This window comes from Geotrypetes seraphini, chromosome 2 (assembly GCF_902459505.1).
Source record: "Geotrypetes seraphini chromosome 2, aGeoSer1.1, whole genome shotgun sequence".
In the NCBI taxonomy this organism is placed as follows: Eukaryota; Metazoa; Chordata; class Amphibia; order Gymnophiona; family Dermophiidae; genus Geotrypetes; species Geotrypetes seraphini.
The window spans coordinates 484,199,888-484,217,968 of NC_047085.1; the positions used below are offsets into that span (position 1 = coordinate 484,199,888).

Below are 18,081 nucleotides of genomic sequence, written 5' to 3' on the forward strand. Positions count from 1 at the left end.
ATCAATATGTTTGTTCACGGTTTCAAAAAATTGGAGTAAATTTGTCAAACATGATTTCCCCTCCCTGAAGCCATGTTGACTGGATCCCATTAAACTAAACTAAACTAAACTAAGCCTTAAGTTTATATACCGCATCATCTCCACGGAAGTAGAGCTCGACACGGTTTACAAAGCTTAAAAATATAGGAAGAGAGAGGAGAGGATTTACAAAATCATATAAAAAGAGGGGATGTAATCAGGAGAAGAAATGTTATATGTTAGAGAAAAGCCAGGTTTTCAGCTGTTTTCGGAATAGTTGGAGGGAGCCCAAGTTCCGCAGCGGGATAGTGAGATCATTCCAAAGGCCCGTGATTTTGGAGAGAAGGGATCTTCCCAGTTTACCTGCGTGGAGGATGCCGTGTAGAAAGGGGAAGGATAGTTTATGTCTGTGGGCTGATCTGGTGGAAGCAGGCGACAGTGCGAAGAAGGATAGAGGGATTAGGGGCGGAAGGATGCCGTGAATGATCTTGAAAGCCAGGCAGGAGCATTTGAAATGAATTCTGGAAAGTACTGGGAGCCAGTGAAGATTGGTAAGTAGTGGGGAGACGTGGTCAAATTTGCGTTTAGCAAAAATCAGCTTGGCTGCAGTATTCTGGATAAGCTGGAGTCTGTGAAGACTTTTTTTTGTTAGGCATAGATAAATGGCATTACAGTAATCGAGTTTGGATAGGATGATGGATTGTACAAGGATGGTGAAATGTTTTTGGTGAAAGTAGGATCTAACTTTCCTCAGCATGTGGAGGCTGAAAAAACAAGATTTTGCCAAGAAATTCAGGTGATTGTTGAAGGAAAGGGAGGAATCGATAGTGATGCCGAGGACCTTGCTTGAGAACTCAAAGGTGCAGAGCAGGGCCTGTGGGTAGAGTGAAGAGGATGGGCAGGTGTACAAATTTTGGGCCGAGCCAGAGTAATTTTGTTTTTGATTCATTTAATTTCATCTGTACAGAGAGGGACCAGGCGTGAAGTCTCATTATGCATGAAGTGATGTTCTCTTGGAGGTTTGTAAGGTTCTGATCTGTTTCGAGGAGGATAAGGATATCGTCTGCATATGTGTAAATAGTTTCAAGGGGGGATAGTTTGAGGAGCTTTAGGGAGATCTTATACATGTTGAAGAGAATAGGGGATAGGGGAGAGCCCTGTGGGACACCACAGGATGGTGACCAAGAAGCGGATTTGGAGCCGTTTGTGTTGACGATGTAGGAACGAGCGCGAAGGAAGTTTGAGAACCACTTTAGGACAAAGGAGTCTATTCCTATCTCAGAAAGTTGGTAGATTAGTATGTCATGGTGCACGACGTCGAAAGCCGCGGAGAGATCGAACTGTAGAAGAACAGCAAATTTGTTTCGGGCGTGTAGTTGTTGCACCTTTGAAATTAAGGAAACTAGGAGGGACTCGGTGCTGAAATTGGGCCTAAATCCGTATTGGTAGTGTTGGAGAATGGAGAATCTCTCTAGGTAAGAGGAGAGCTGAGTAGCGACTATGGACTCTAGAAGTTTTGTTAATAGAGGGATGTTAGCTATGGGGCGGTAGTTCGATGGTAAGGAAGGGTCGAGATCGGCTTTTTTCAGAAGAGGGGATAAGGCAATGTATCCCATTTCTTTGGAGAACAGGCCCGATTGTAGAACTTTATTTATAAGGTTAGTAAGGGAAGAGATGGCCTGCGCAGGGATATTTTCGTAAAGGTGGGATGGGAAGGGGTCTAGGATGCAATTACAGGATTTAAGTTTAAGGCAAAGTTTAGAGATCTGGGTCTCGGATACAAGTTCGAATGCAGTCCATGATCTGTCAGCAGGGATAGGGTCGGAGTCTTTCGGAGGAAGAGAGTTGTAAGAGATTGCTGGGGAGAATGAACTCTTTATGGTAGTGATCTTCTCGTTGAAGAATTTGGCTAGGTCATTTGGAGATGGGGGGGGGAGGGGGAGGAATTGTTTTTAGAAGTTAGGTTTCGCCAGATGTGGAACAGTGTACTGTTTTGGTTTTTTGACCTGGAGATTTTATCTCCATAGTAATTCTTCCTAGCTTTTTTTAGTACAGAGTTGTAGAATTTGATGTTTTCTCTCCAGGATTGCCTATTTAGAGGGGATTTCGATTTTTTCCATTTTCGCTCAAGGGCCCTTTAGGCCGTGTGTGTCCAAGTGCTGGACTATGCTATCTTTAATCAGTACTTCAACCATCTTTCCAGGGACAGACATAAGACTCACAGGTCTGTAGTTGCTCGGTTCTCCTCTTGACCCCTTTTTGAAAATTGGCGTGATGTTCGCTATCCTCCAATCGTCCGGTATCTGACCAGTTCTAATTGACAGGTTGGCAAGTTTTTGCAATAGCTCTCCGATTTCAACCTTCAGTTATTTTAAGACTCTCGGGTGAATTCCATCAGGTCCAGGGGACTTGTCACCTTTAAGTCTGTCAATCTGGTAGTATATCTGGTCCAAGTCCACCTCAACTGTGGTGAGGCTGTCCTCTATTACTCCTTTGAACACTTTCACTATTTCTGTAAGATCTGATATTACCACATCTCCTCAGAAATTTAAATTGTCCTTTCCTACGTCGAAAGGCATTACCTACATTGGCAAATTAGGGAAGTCTCTACTTTTCAAAATTACTGAGTTATGGAATAATTTTCCTGTTCAACTGCGCGATCTGGGCTCCTTCCAACCATTTCAAAAACATCTGAAAACTTGGCTATTTTCATAGTTGTAAATTCCACTCCTCTCCAAACTATTCCAAATCCATATTGCATTTGTTCTCTTTTCTAATTACTTGTAAACCGTGCCGAGCTCTACTGTTATAGAGAAGATGTGGTATATAAGCCTAAGGTTTAGCTTAGTTTAAATGTTTGGCTTTTGTGATACAAGATAAGTTACCTGAACTCCTGGAAAGCATAGAGCTGTGCTCTTTTGCATTCTGCTCTGAAGTGACTTACCCGGCCCTGTAATGCAAGAATTTGTTGCGCTCGCCCACGCCATGTGCCAGAAGAGCTGAACAACTGCTGAATGTTCACATCTTCACCAATTTCACTGGCTAAAACCTGGAAAAATAGCAGCGCCGAGAATAAAATAGAGGTAATGTATAAATTATATATGAATAGACAAAAATTTAAAACAGGTATCCTAGGTCAGAAGGTCAAGGAGGAGACTATTTTTATCCTATTTTATAAAGGCAAATAAGTATATGTCTTTATAAAACTGCCCCATAAAAGATGGAAAAAGTACTGCTAAAAATGAAGCCATAGATATTAAAAATAGGTTCAAAAGATGTTTTAAATGTTTATTTAATTTCTTATACACTGCCTGCAGGCCATCAAGGTGGTGTACATTCAAGCACAGTAGGTATTTTTTTGTCACTGGAGGACTCACAATATGAGTTTGTATTTAAGGCAAAGGAAAGTTAAGTGACTTGACCAAAATCACAAGCAGCTGCAGTGAAATCTGAACCAGGTTCCCCTGGTGCTCAGACTTCTGCTCTAACCGTAAGGCAACTGCATATAAAGGAAGATTAGGTTCTTACCTAGGTCATCTTTTTTCAAGTAGAAAGGCATACGAGTCTTGAACCAGTGGGCTATTCACCTCTAGCTGTGTAGAAGGTATGATCTACTTTTTTTTCCTCAGCTCTGCCTCCAGCATCACAGGGCTGTGCTGTAGCTCCTCAGTTCATACCAAAGCAGTTGACAGTCACTATAAGAAGAGAAATAAGGAGGTGGAATACAGGGAACTCCCCAACTAAACCCATTCTGTTCTACAATGATTCAAATGCGAAAAATCAATTCCAATAGGAACATACTCTAAAACAAGGTGGAAACGAAAAAGCCAACTACCTGAGTGCAACCAGCACCATCACTTATGTAGCTCTTAAAGTCTCTCACTTGCCTCTTTGCAACAGAGTTAACTCATTACTCTTCAGACCTGTCTGACAGAAAAAAACTTTTGAAACCTCTGATGGCAGTGGAATACTTCTGGAATGCATACATGTATAGGACAGAAAACAGGCTAAAAGAAATCTGACAGGGTAGCCCTTCAAGACTCATATGCCTTTCTACTAGAAAAAAGATTATTGAGGTAAGAACCTTATCTTCCCTTCTAGTGCAAAAGGCATATGAGTCTTGAACCAGTAGGATGTACCAAAGCAGGCTCCTGAGTTTAAGGTGGGATAGATAGACCTGTTATCAGCAACGAGGACCCAAAAGTGGCATCCATTCGTGCTGCCACATCCATTCTGTAAAATTACAAAAAAGTATAGAGGGTGGACTATGTAGCTGCACAACAAATTTCCTTGGTCGGGACTGCCCAGGACTCTGCTCATGAAGAAGCCACATTACTCATAGAATGTGCTCTCAAAGAGATTGGTGGTCGCTTACCATATCTAATATATGCAGAAGAAATAGCCATGCAAAGATATCTTGAAATAGAAGCCTTAGAAGCTGGCTTCCCCAGATGGCTAGGGCTCATTCATACAAAAAGATGATCTGGGAGACAAAAATCATTCATCACCTTGAGGTAATGGAGAACAACTCTCCTAACATCCAGCAATGCCAAACTTGTCTTTTTTCTTTGAACCTGCAGCTCTGAGATCCTTCTCGCTGAGGCAATAGCTAAATAAGGGCTTGTCGTATGGGGCCTTACTGAGAGTATGCAAAACAATGTTAAGATTCCACTTCGGAACGGCTTTTACACAAGAGGATGGAGCAACAATACTCTTTTAAAAAATATGACTATATCTGGATGAGAAGCCAAAGAAACATTTTCCACTCAAGCTCTAAAACACAAGGGCCTGCCACCTGCAGTTTGAGAAAGCCAATTGCCAAACCCTTCTTGAATCAGGACTACTGCCATTAGAGCTTTCAAAGGCTGCCCTCTTAGGAGGGTAGCTATGATCAACTCCAAGTAGCCCTTCTGCGCTAAGGCTGTGCACTCAGGAACCATGCCTTAAGCCCAAAGTGTTCCAGATTTTCCAGGAAAACTGGACCATGTGAAAGAAGAGTCAGTTTGAGACACTTGTTCCTCAATAGATGAACCAGATCTGCGTACCATGGCCAATCTGGAGCAACCAGGATAACCCAATCTATCATAGGCCATGGGACTGGGGAGGGGGACAAAATGCAGCAGGCACCTGATAAAGCCCTCAGAACCAACACAGGGCCACAGCCTGTGCTTATGCTCCAGTAACAACCAGAAGCAAGCCTTGCTATCAGGGGAATGGTTCCCAAGCCACCAAAAGTGTTAGAGCAGGCTGCCCTCTCAGCTGCAGGCTTCTGACCCAGAAAATTTATGTTTTCTCTCAGGCAGAGCTGCCCCAGGCACACTGGGAACCTCTGAAGTATCGAGAAGCCTCAATAGCTGGATAAAAACCTAAAAATAAACCAAAATCAGAGCAGATCAGAAAGACACCTTCCAACTCATGTCTAGGAGAAACCGAGGAGCTAAAGCACAGCCCTGTGATGCAGGAGGCACAGCTGAGAAAGAATGTACATGATGCCTTCTATACAACTCGTGACTAGAGGTAAATAATCCAATGGTTCAAGACTCATATGCCTTTTGCACTAGAAACTGTGATTTCATCCATGCTCTATCCCTGAAGATGCCTAAGCTCAAGTACACTCATTCTTGTCACTGCAGGAGGTACATGGGGAATTCTTTTTAGCAATATAGCAAATGAGTATGTTAGCATATATGTGCAAAAAGACTAACAGCTCATTTTATCTTTCACAGTTGGCTATGGGCTCTTGATTGGTGTGCTATTACCAGCACTAAAAGAGAACTTTCCTGAATGCCTGCTGCTTACTTTAAGGAGGTATTGATGCCAGTATGTCAACCAGGAGTCCCCAGTAGCAACTATAAAAAGAACAAAAAGAAAAATAAAACAAATATTCTACCTGTGAAAATTGTTTCTAAACCCACAAGATGACAAAAAGCATTCTTTTTTTTTTTTAATCATGCATCTTAGGCCAATTATTCTTGCAATGAGGAGGATCAGGGTGTTTGGGGGTGTTCTAGATCAAATTCTGGACAGGATTTACGTTGTGGCCTTGTGACCAGTTTCTCCATACAAAGTTGCTTATGAAAACAACCATTTCCTTGTTCATATTGGAGCAGACCAATGGTTCATCAAGTCCAGAATCCTGCTTCTTATAGTGGCCAATCCAGGTCACATGTTACTGGCAGAATCCCAAATGGTAGCAAGATTCCATGCTACCTATCTCAGGGATAAGTAGTGGCTTACCCCACTGTCTGTTTTAATAGCACTACTAAGGTTGTACTGACATTATTCGTATTCGGCCAAACAGTGATTTAAATTTGAATACAAATAATCCGAGGCTCTACTGTGCTAAATCTTACTGAAATAAACACTTGAACTCTGATTTCACATTGCTTCTTTTATTATTTGTTTTGTTATAATTCAATGCCCATTATTCGTAATCGGGATTCTGATTCAACCAAATAATATTTTTCATTATTCATATTCTGCCAAATAGTAAAATATGCTATTAAGTACTACTATTTACTACTAATCATTTTTATAGTGCTACTAGACATATACAGCTTTGTACACAAAACATATATGAGATAGTCACTGCCCGACAACACATACAATCTAGTAGATTAAGGACTCTTCCTCCTGGAACTTGTCCAAACCTAGTTTTTCCTTCTAGTTCACATTTTTATTTATTTCTATATCTTTAAAATTTCATGAGCAAGATATACAGTACAGGTAATCCCGAGTCACAGACGCCCTACTTAAGTATGACTCATACTTAAAAACGCAGTTGCAGCTTCATTTGATTTCACTGAGCAGTATTTCCAGTGGAATAGATTCCTACTTGTCCCCTGTAGCAGATTCAGGAATGATGCATGGCCACATTAAGAACAGTGTGTGGTTGTTGTGCATGCTGTATCTTAGAGCAGTGTTTCATCTTCTTCAAGCCAAGTATCTCCTAAGTCTAACAAAAATCAACCGAGCATTCCTGCCCAAGCTCCGCCCCAGACCCGTCCCCCATAATAATAGTACTAATTATAAAGCAATTTCTTCCATCCATTTTTCATAACACAATATAATCTTATTAATATATAATGGTAATCACAAAATTTTTAAAAAACACACAAAGTACACTGTGTGCAGAGAAAATGTTAATTATCATTTATATTTGGGGGAGTTCAAAGAAGTCAAAGCAGATGACTTTAACATATGCAATGTCATCTCAGTAACAACTATAGAAAAACAGAAAAATATAGTGCAAAATATAGACAGCAGATATAAATGCTCAAAACGAACACATTTCAATCACTAAATTGAAAATAAGATCATTTTTCCTACCTTTGTTGGCTGGTGATTTCATGAGTCTCTGGTTGTACTTCCTCCTGACTGTGCATCCAATATTTCTTTCTGTCCGCCTCCTGCACACTTCCTCACCTCCAGACCTCATTCCCTTCCCCAACCAACATCTCTCTCTCTCTATCTGTCCATGAGTCCAACATTTTCCCCTCTCTCATCCCCTGGATCATGTGCAGCATTTTTCACCACTGCCTACCAGCCCCATACTCATTTCTCCTTCTACCACCCCTCTCCAGCACCATGCCACATATCTCCCTCCATCACTATGTCCAATATTCCTCCCCCTTGCATCCCCTTCAATTTATCCCTCTATTCCCTCTCCACCACCATATCCAATATTTCTCCCTCTCATCCTTCTCTTCCCCATGCATCTCTACCTCTCTCCTCTCTCTATGCCAAATTTTCCTTTCTTCCTTTCCCCATGTGCCACCATCTCTTTCCCTCTCACTCAAATGTTCATGCCCAACAAGTCTCCCTTTCTAATCTCTCCCTCCTAGGTCTCAAGTTAGTGCCCCCTTCTTCCCTCCCTAGTGTCCCATGTTCATGCCACCTCCCTTCCTTCCGAGTCAAGTTCATGCCCTCTCCCCACCTTCCAGCCGTTGCCCCAGAATTGTGCCCCAACGAGCTCCTACCCCTCCTTTTTCCCTTTGTCCCAGAAAGATCGTGTCCCCTTACTTGTTTGAGCCGCTCATCTGCATAAGCATAAATCACAAGACACACCAAAAATACGTATTTGTAACCAAAAACAAATATATACTTGTAATATATGTGAGAGCTGAGCAGCAATTAGTATATTAACCAAAACCTCTGATTCAGTGGGCTACCATAACAAAAATGCCTTAAAAATTTGTCTAATTGTTCATGCCTTATGTATGTCAAAGACTACCTCCAGTAAATTGTGCAAACCACAGCAAACCAGTAATAAATTACACTTGCTTTTACTAAACCAAGTTAAGAGGTTTCCACTGTGAGCCGGTGATATAATGGCGAAGCTTGATGTAAGGGCGAAGCTTGAAGAATGGTCTGAAATTTGGCAGTTAAATTTAATGCTAAGAAATGCAAGGTCATGCATTTGGGCTGCAAAAACCAGAGGGAATGGTACAGTTTAAGGGGTGAAGAACTTATGTGCATGACAGAAGAGCGGGACTTGGGTGTGATTGTATGTGATGATCTTAAGGTGGTCAAACAGATTGAAAAGGTGACGGTGAAAGCTAGAAGGATTCTAGGTTGCATAGGGAGAGGTATGGCCAGTAGGAAAAAGGAGGTATTGATGCTTCTGTATAAGACTCTGGTGAGACCTTATTTACAATATTGTGTACAATTCTGGAGGCTGCACCTTCAAAAAGATATAAAAAGGATGGAGTTGGTCCAGAGGAAGGCTCCTAAAATGGTGTGTGGTCTTTATGATAAGGCTTATGGGGACAGACTTAAAGATCTCAATCTGTATACTTTGGAGGAAAGTCGAGAGAGGGGAGATATGATAGAGATGTTGAAATACCTATGTAATATAAAAGTACATGAGTCGAGTCTCTTTCATTTGAAAGGAAACTTTGCAATGAGAGGGCATAGGATGAAGTTAAGAGGTGATAGGCTCCGGAGCAATCTGAGAAAATACTTTTTTACGGAAAGGGTGGTAGATGTGTGGAACAGTCTTCCGGAAGAGGTGGTGGAAATAGAGATTGTGTCTGAATTCAAGAGGGCCTGGAATAGGCACATGGGATCTCTAGAAGAGAGAAAGAGATAATGGTTACTGTGGATGGCAGACTAGATGGGCCATTTGGCCTTTATCTGCTGTAATGTTTCTATGTTTCTAAGGAAGTAAAAAGATTTTGCAGAACTGCTCTTCTATACCAACTGCCTTTTCTGGAGTTTAGTTCCAAATAGTAGCGAAAAGTACAGGCTTAAACTGATGACCAAATGGCCACTTTGCAAATGTCCTCAATGGATGCAGAGCAGAAATGAGCTACTGAAGCAGCCATAGCTTGGACACTGTGGGTGGATACAAAGCACTGCAGTAAGAGTCCAGCCCGAGTATAACTGAAGGAGATACAGTCTGCTAGCCAAGTGGAGATGATTTTCTTGGAAACAGGAACTCCAAGTCTGTTAAAGTCAAAAGTCAAAAGCCACAAAGAGCCGAATGGATTCTTTGAGGTTTAGTGCATTCTAGGTATAATATTGAGGAACGTTTGCAGTCCAAGGTTTACAGTGCTGCCTCTCCAGGATGTGAATGCAGCTTTGAAAGCAAGGAGAACTATGGATTGGTTGCGGTAACATTCTGATATGACCTTGGGTAGGAATTTTGAATGAGTGCGAAGTACTACTCTGTTGTGGTTGAATCTTCTGTAAGGAGAAGCTGACACAAGAGCTTGAAGTTCACTCACACGGCAGATGTAGACAAACATGATTTAATGAGACTGAGTCAGTATGGGTTCAGCCGAGGGAGATTTTGCCTCACCAATTTGTTTGACTTCTTTGAAGGTGTGAATAAACATGTGGATAAAGGTGAGCCGGTTGATGCAATCTATCTAGATTTTCAGAAAGCTTTTGACAAAGTTCCTCATGAGAGGCTCCTGAGAAAATTAAAAAGTCATGGGATAGGTGGATTGGCGACCGTGAGGACAGACTACTGGGCTAGATAGATCATTGGTCTGACCCAGTTCAGTTGAGGATTAGGAATTAGTTATCGGTTAGAAAACGGAGGGTAGGGTTAAATAGCCATTTTTCTCAATGGAAGAGAGTATCGGATAGAAAACGGAGGGTAGGGTTAAATAGTTATTTTTCTCAATGGAGAGAGTAAACAGTGGAGTGCCACAGGGACCAGTGCTATTTTTCTTATTTATAAATGATCTGGAAATGGGAACGATGAGTGAGGTGATTAAATTTGCAGACGTCACTAAACTGATCAAAGTTGTTAAAATGCATGAAGATTGTGAAAAATTGCAGGCACAGCTTAAGAAATTGAAAGGTTGGGTGTCCAAGTGGCATATGAAATTTAATGTGGACAAATGCAAAGAGATGCACAGTGGCACTAGAGAAGGTTTAAAGAAGAGCGACCAAGATGATAAAGGGAATGGAACTCCTCTCATATGAGGAATGACTAAAAAGGTTAGGACTCTTCAGTTTGGAAAAGAGACGACTGAGGGGAGATGTAATTAAAGTCTACAAAATCTTGAGTGGAGTAAAACGGATACAAGTAGATTGATTTTTCATTCTGTCAAATTACAAAGATTAGGGGACACTCAAAGATACAGGGAAATACTTTTAAATCCAATAGGAGGAAATATTTTTTCACTCGAAGAATAGTTAAACTCTGGAACGCATTGCCAGAGGTTGTGATAAGAGCAGATAGCATAGCTGGTTTTAAGAAAGGTTTGGACAATTTCCTGGAAAAGTCCATAGTCTATTATTGAGAAGAACATGGGGAAAGTCATTGCTTGGCCTGGATCGACAGCATGGAATGTTGCTATTCCTTGGGTTTTGGCCAGGTACTAGTGACCTGGATTGGCCACCGTGAGGACGGACTGGGCTAGATAGATCATTGGTCTGACCCAGTAAAGCTATTCTTATGTTCTTATTTACAGTAAGTGCAATGAGGAAAACTTTCCAAGTGTGAAGTCTGAGAGAGCAAGGTGTGTCTCAAAAGGAGACCTCAGAAGAACAGATAATATCATGTTAAGATCCCAAGCAACAAGTGGAGGCTTGATAGCTGGTTTTGTGTGAAATAGTCTTTTCATGAAATGGGCTACCAAAGGATGAACAGATAGAGGTTTCTTTGTCCAAGGGAGAATGAACCAACAGCAAAGAGAGAGAGTCTTGCCTTAGTGTGAACAGAACAAATGGAAAAAAGGCAAGAGAGTTGTCCTTAAACCAAATTATATCAATTTATTCTTCAACAAAGTAATGTCCTGACAAGGATCCAAGTTTTGGAATGAAAGGTGCCTTCATCAAGGGACACTGAATTTGATGTAATCCAAACATGAGCTAGTTGGAAGAGCGTGGCTGGAGCCGTTCAGTGGAAGGCCACTACTACAAGGCATTTGGTGAATACTCTTGGAGAGGATGCCAAGCCAAAGGGCAGAACTTCGTATTGAAAATATTGATGGGCAATTCGAAATCTCAGAAACTTTCTGTGAGCAGAATGAATTGGCACATGGGTATAAGCTTTTTTTTAGATCTAGAGAGCATAGCCAATCGTTTTGCTCCAACAATGGATATAGAGTTCAAAACTTTTCTTTGACTAAGAATTTGTTTAGGTTTTGGAGGTCGAGAATTGGACGTAGACCTCCCATCTTCTTTGGGATGAGAAAATGCTGATTTCTCCGCGATGAGGGCACTATCTTTATGGCATTTAGTTGAAGTACAGCCTCTATTTCTTAAAGAAGAAGGGAAGTTTGTTGCGGGTTGAAAGAGGATGCTCTTGGAGGATGATTTGGTAGTATGGAAAGAAAATGAAGAGAGTAACCCTCCTTGATGACTTTGAGAGCCCACAGATCGGTTGTTATCAGAATCCAACGTTGATGGTAGATTTGTAGATGACCTCCAATTGGAAGGGGAAGAGGTTGAGATAAGGGGACAGCAGCTACATTCTTGAGAAGAACATCAAAAAGACTGAGTAGGCTTTTGAGAAGCTGTCATTTGAGCTTTCTGAGACCACTGTTGCTTCTGCTTCCTTTGTGGTGGAGGTCTAGAAACAGAAGGTTTAGCAGTATAACGCCTTTGATAGGAATAAGAAGGCCTGACTGCCTGCCTTGAAATCGAAGGCTTAGCCTTTGTTTTGTCTAAAGAATTCCAACTGGTTTCTTGCAGTGAGTTTTTGTGTGGCTGCCTTGATGGAATCACCAAAAAGCTCACCCCCCAGCATAGAATATTTGATAATCTGTCATGTAATGTCCATATCAGAAACTCAGTCAAGCTAGTTGCCTCATAGCTACTGACATAGCCAATGCTCTAGATCAGTGTTCTTCAACTTTTTTACACCCGTGGACCGGCAGAAAAAAAAGAATTATTTTGTGGACCGGCAAACTACTAGGACTAAAATTTAAAAACCCTGTTTCCACCCCATCTCCGCGAGTCGGTCCCCACAAATCATCTGATCCCATCCACACAAGCCTCAGTTATGATTTTATATTGAATGTATTTTATTAAAGTATAAAAAGAAACAATATTCTGTACAATTGTCATTTTATAAATACAAATAATTCAAAGCAGGATCAACAAAACCCCTGTCTCCCCTCCCCTTCACATATATCCCCTCTACTATCAAGAAAACTGAACAAGCCAAATTATTACAGAATGCTACACAGAAATATCATGCTAACAGAATACTGCAGTCACACATGACAGGAATAGTTTTAGGGGAGTGCAACTAGGGCAACTGCCCCCTGGTCAGAGAGCACCCTAAGCCACCTGGAAGCTAAAGAAGCATTGCCTGGGCTTTGCAGTCCCCAGTTATGTCTAACACTAGCTCTAGAAGGATATATATTTCAAATCTGATATATTCTAATCACAAAATAGAAATAAAATAATTTTTTTCTACCTTTTGTCGTCTCTGGTTTCTGCTTTCAATCTTCTTTTCACTCTCTTCCTTCCACGTCTGCCCTCTCTGTCTCTTCAATCCAGCATCTGCCCCTTCCATCCACTGTCTGTCCTCTCCTCCTTCCATATGGTATCTGTCTTCTTTCTATGCCCCTCTCCCCTTTCCATCCAGCTTGTGCCCCCTCTCTCCTTTTTACATGATTCATTCCAGCTTCACTGCTCTCTTCATTTTTATCTCTCCTACACCAGATCTATCATCGTTGTCCCTCTCTGCTTATTTTTCTGCTGACCCCTTCCTATCATCAATCTCTCTACTTTCTCATGCCTGTGTCTCCCCTTCCCCTCCTCTAATCTCTCTGTCAGCTGTTTCCTTCCTTTTTTCATTCTCATTTCCTCCTCCTCCTGTCCAGCAGTAATTCTCTTCCCTCCCCTCCCAGCAGCATCTCTCCTTCTCCCTCTCCAGTAGCAGCTGTTCCTTTTTTTCCTTGCCCAGCAGCTTCCCAGATTCCTTTCCCTCCTCCCCTCCCAGAAGCATCTCTCCTTCTCCCTCTCCAGTAGTAGCTGTCCCTTTTTTCCTTGCCCAGCAGCTTCCCAGATTCCTTTCCCTCCTCTCCTCCCAGAAGCATCTCTCCTTCTCCCTCTCCAGTAGCAGCTGTCCCTTTTTTCCTTGCCCAGCAGTTTCCCAGATTCTTTTCCCTCCTCCCCTCCCAGAATCATCTCTCCTTCTCCCTCTCCAGTAGCAGCTGTCCCTTTTTTTCCTTGCCCAGCAGCTTCCCAGATTCCTTTCCCTCCTCCCCTCCCAGCAGCATCTCTCCTCCCTCTCCAGTAGCAGCTGTCCCTTTTTTCCCCTGCCCAGCAGCTTCCCAGACTCTGATAGTGGTTTTCTCCCCTCCCAGCAGCTCTTCTTACTTCCCAGCGCAGCGATTAACGAAGGCAGCCTCGGGTCCTTTGTTGGGTCGCGCCGCCTCTGAGGAAAGAGGAAGTTGCATCATCAGAGGCAGCCGCAACTCAGCAAAAGCCCCGAGGCTGCCTTCGTTAATCGCTGCGCTGGGGAGAAAGCCACTGTCAGAGGCTCCCCAAGATCTCTCCGGCCCAGTGCACGCTTCACATGTTGATCTTGCCGGCCCTGCGCGGACCGGCAGGAAGTTGAAGTGAGTCAATCTTGCCGGCCCTGCGCGGACTGGCAAAAATTTCCTGCGGACCGCCACCGGTCCGCGGACCGGCGGTTGAAGAACTGTGCTCTAGATGACATCTCAAAAGCAACAGGCTGAGCATGCAATATACTGTCTAGACCAGGGGAAGGCAATTCTGGTCCTCGAGAGCCGGAGCCAGGTCAGGTTTTCAGGATATCCACAATAAATATGCATGAGATAGATTTGCATCTCAAGGAGGCAGTGCATGCAAATCCATCTCATACATATTCATGGTGGAGATCCTGAAATCCTGATCTGGCTCTGGCTCTCGAGAACCGGAATTGCCTACCCCTGAGAGAGTTTGCACAATCTGTTGGTATTGTGCAAGGTGATGTGAAGGAATATACTGGTCAAAGTTAGGCAATTGTTTTACCAGTTGTTTTAAATAACAGGAAATGTAGAATTTGAAATTTAGAATCCTGCTCACCAACATGGAATTCTGATAAAAGCTACGTTCAAATTTGTCCATAGTATGGCTCTCACACTCTGGGAGTGCTGAGGCATAAACTTTTGTATTGGAAGACTTTTTAAGGGTTGATTCCACCACTAATGATTGATGTTGTAGCTGTGGATTATCAAACCGTGGACAAGAAATGATCCTGTATAAAGAATATCAGAGCTACAATAATGTATGTATATTTTAAAATACTAATAAAGATGATTGAACTAAAAAAAAAAAGGCGTTTCCCAATTTTTGAGAATTATCGCTTTAAGAATGCCATGTAATGATAATTTGAGGAGTTCTTTGTGAGGTTCATCATAGTCCAAGGCCTCCATACTGTGGCCATTGTCAGCTTCAGTTTGACAGGTAGGGCTTTGCCTAGCTGCCTAATGTATCTGATAAAAGAAAGTCTCTCTGAAGGAGGTTTTCCCCAGGAGGTGTTTTTTGTGGCGACTGTTCCGAAGGAATGCCATAAGACTCAGGTGCAGATAAAGTAGGTTAACAGTTTGAGTCAGAACATAAATCTGAATCATATAGAAAGCTTGGAGACACTGTGTGTAGAGGAGAACGATGTCTACGAGATTTCTGACGTCTTCTGTACCGATCTGATGAAGATGAGGAAGAAGACTGACGAGTGTCCCTCTTACGCTTTGAAACATGAGATCAACGTTATGAGGAGCGATGATATCGTGAGGTTGATCACCCTGAAGAAGAGTGTTGATGCTTCGAAGTAGAAGAGCGATGCTTCAACGAGGAGCATCAGTGAGAACATCGGTGTGAAGATCGATGTCTTGAATATCATCTAGTAAGGGAACGACAGTGTCTCACAGGAGATCCTTGAGGAGTTCGATGCTCCAATGGATAACTGACAACAGTACCTTGAGGCCTTGTAATGCTATGCTCAAGATGGGCCAGTACCAAGGGAGTCAATGGTAGCACCGGCATGTATATTACCGAGCTCCCTATGGAAGAACTCATTGAGTTTCTCCCTAAAAGAGGGCACCAGTACTGATGGATGAACAGCTGGTACCATTGGTACAGCAGGTTATCTCGGAGTGGGTGACCTCAAAGAGGATGCACACCTAGAAGAAACAACCTGCTAAGCTATAGAGCGGTGGCATCATTGTTTGATCTGCATCAAGGGACACTTGTTTGGAAGCAGGTGGCTTCTTAGCTGGCTTCCCTGATGCCAGAATTTCTTGCAATATAAATGCTGAAGTCTTCGATGTTGACACCTGTGAAGATTTGGCAACCTTCATGGCAGCACCAAATAACTGCTCTTGTTGAGTGCAACGGGCTTTAAGAGAGCGGGTTTTTAAAGTTGAACAGAGAGAACAAGTCTCTATTTTGTGTTCAGGGCCCAAACACTGTAGACACCATTTATTGGGGTCTGCAGCCCAAATAGTCCGCTGAAACTTGTCACACTTTTTAAAACCCATCAAAACTCTCAACATAGATGGTGAAAAAGTACTTATCGAAACTGAACTAAATTGTGAAGAAAATTAAAATTTGCAAAAGCGGGAAGGCAAACTTAGACTGAACGAAGTCCAGCCAAACAGTACTTCTTTGCTCTGTGGAAAACGAAGAACTGAGGTGCCAAGAGTCTCAGTGGGTGGAAAGGTGCATGTGCGGTGCATGTGCAGTGCATGTGCGGTGCTGATAGTTGCAAAGTTTCTGAAAACTTAAAGTGACAGTTCACTTTTATACTGTCCGTACTGGGCTCCATGGATGATGTCATCCATATGAGAATATGCTGCATGCTTGTCCTAGGATAACATAATTTTGGGGCCATTTTTTGGTCAAAAATCTCAGTTTTTATTTGAGTATATATGGTATCAAAGTTCTGCATAAATAATAAAAATGATAATAATAATACTCACCCTCTCATCACTGTGTGTACTTTCATGCATGTACCACCTGGGATAATTTTATAAAAGCCTTTACAGGCTTATAAAACAGAGAATATAAAATGAATCCCTAGGTAGCCCACACAGAAGCTGCACTGAGGGTGAATATCCTGAATGAGGCTGGTCTGAAACATCTTTAGTGGTCAGAGCTGGTATTGTAACCCTTCTGAGACACATTTGGCCTGTCTCATCTGTTATACAGCCAAACTTATTAAACCTTTGAGATCTCTTTATGCCTCATGGATGACATTCAAAATATTAGTAGATAGTAATAAATGGCAGAATTATGTATTAAGCAAAGGATTAGCTACTCAGGTTGAACAAGTATACGTATTAACAGAGGGCTTATTTTGCAAATGAGTTTCTTTAGAAAGCACAACTTTTGTCTTCATAAGGAAAACCTTGAATGGACGAGTCATGTGATGTTGTTATACTCCATACCTTTTGTGCTATCTTCAGTTCCTGCTTTATCACCTGGATCTGGTTGCGATACTCTGTCATCTTTAAGTTGGCCGCCGAGAGTTTCTCTTGCAAAGTTTTCAGCTCTGGATTTTCAGGCTTTAGGGAAAAATATCAGCACAAATTCAATTCAGAAATTAAGTACAGACTGTGCAGTATTTCCTATTCATTAGGAAAGGGTGGTAAGATACCTTTCTATAACCATAAATTAACAACTGTTTTTTCACAGACCTATTTGCTAGTATTGTCTGAGCTACATAGGATTGATATTTACTTTCTAGGAAAATAAAGCTTTAACATTCTATAAGAAATCTGATGATTCTGATTCTAGTCTATCACTGTCACTCTGAGACTTTTGACAGTGAGGAAATCTGAAAATATCGCTCCCAAATTTCAGTACACACAGCTTGTTTAACAAGCCTAATCGGCGCTGATAATTGGCCATTAACACCTTGTCATTGACGCTAGTTGGCACTAATTAAAAGTTACATGCACAACTTAGTAGATGTATTCTGTGAAGCATGACAGGCCATTTCCAGTGTGCAAATCTGAAATCGGGGCATGGCCAGGAGATGAGCATGGGCAGATCGTGGGCATTCCTAGAATTTATGTTACAGAATATGCCCGATGTGCACAAAAGGTGCAGGGATTTAGGCCTGGTTTTCACTGGTCTAAATGGATGCGCCTAAAAATTGTGATGTGCACTGGCACTTAGCACAATTCTATAAAGTGCATTTACCTTTCATAGAATCATGTTAAGCACCGTTCTAGTTGGTGCTGATTTTATGGGTGCCGTACAAGGAGTGTTCAATAATTGATCTACCCGAGTATGAAAGAAAGTAGCAAGCACGTTGAAACAAGTCTGTGAATGTTGTGGCATGTCTCAAGGTTACTTATGCACAGCTGCAGCTCAGTGCTAGTCTAACATTCCAAGAGACAGGATGTCAGGAGTCCTCATGCAAATCACGCAAGAAGATTTGGAGCACTGTTCAGTGATAAAATTTCTCACAAAAGAATGGAAAAAGCCAAAGGAGATCCATGAACACATAATTGCAGTTTATGGCGAGTCTGTCCAATCATCCTTCAAAATAAAATTTTGGAGCAAGCAGTTTAAGTGGGGGTAGAGTCCACTGAAGATCCTCACACTGGATGACCTGTGGAAGCAACTTCCACAGAAATG

General features: G+C 42.0%; 1 protein-coding gene across 3 annotated transcripts in view; it reads right to left on the bottom strand.

Annotated features, from left to right (window-relative positions):
* The window catches only part of CCDC13 (coiled-coil domain containing 13), a 137,704-nt gene that overhangs the window by 84,570 nt on the left and 35,053 nt on the right, over positions 1-18,081 (bottom strand). For all 3 annotated transcript variants that reach the window (XM_033931794.1, XM_033931795.1, XM_033931792.1), the window contains 2 exons: positions 16,884-17,000; positions 2,963-3,067 (listed from right to left, as the gene is read on the bottom strand). In XM_033931794.1, the coding sequence (XP_033787685.1) occupies positions 2,963-3,067; positions 16,884-17,000 (222 nt within the window). The remainder of the gene's footprint in view (positions 1-2,962; positions 3,068-16,883; positions 17,001-18,081) is intronic.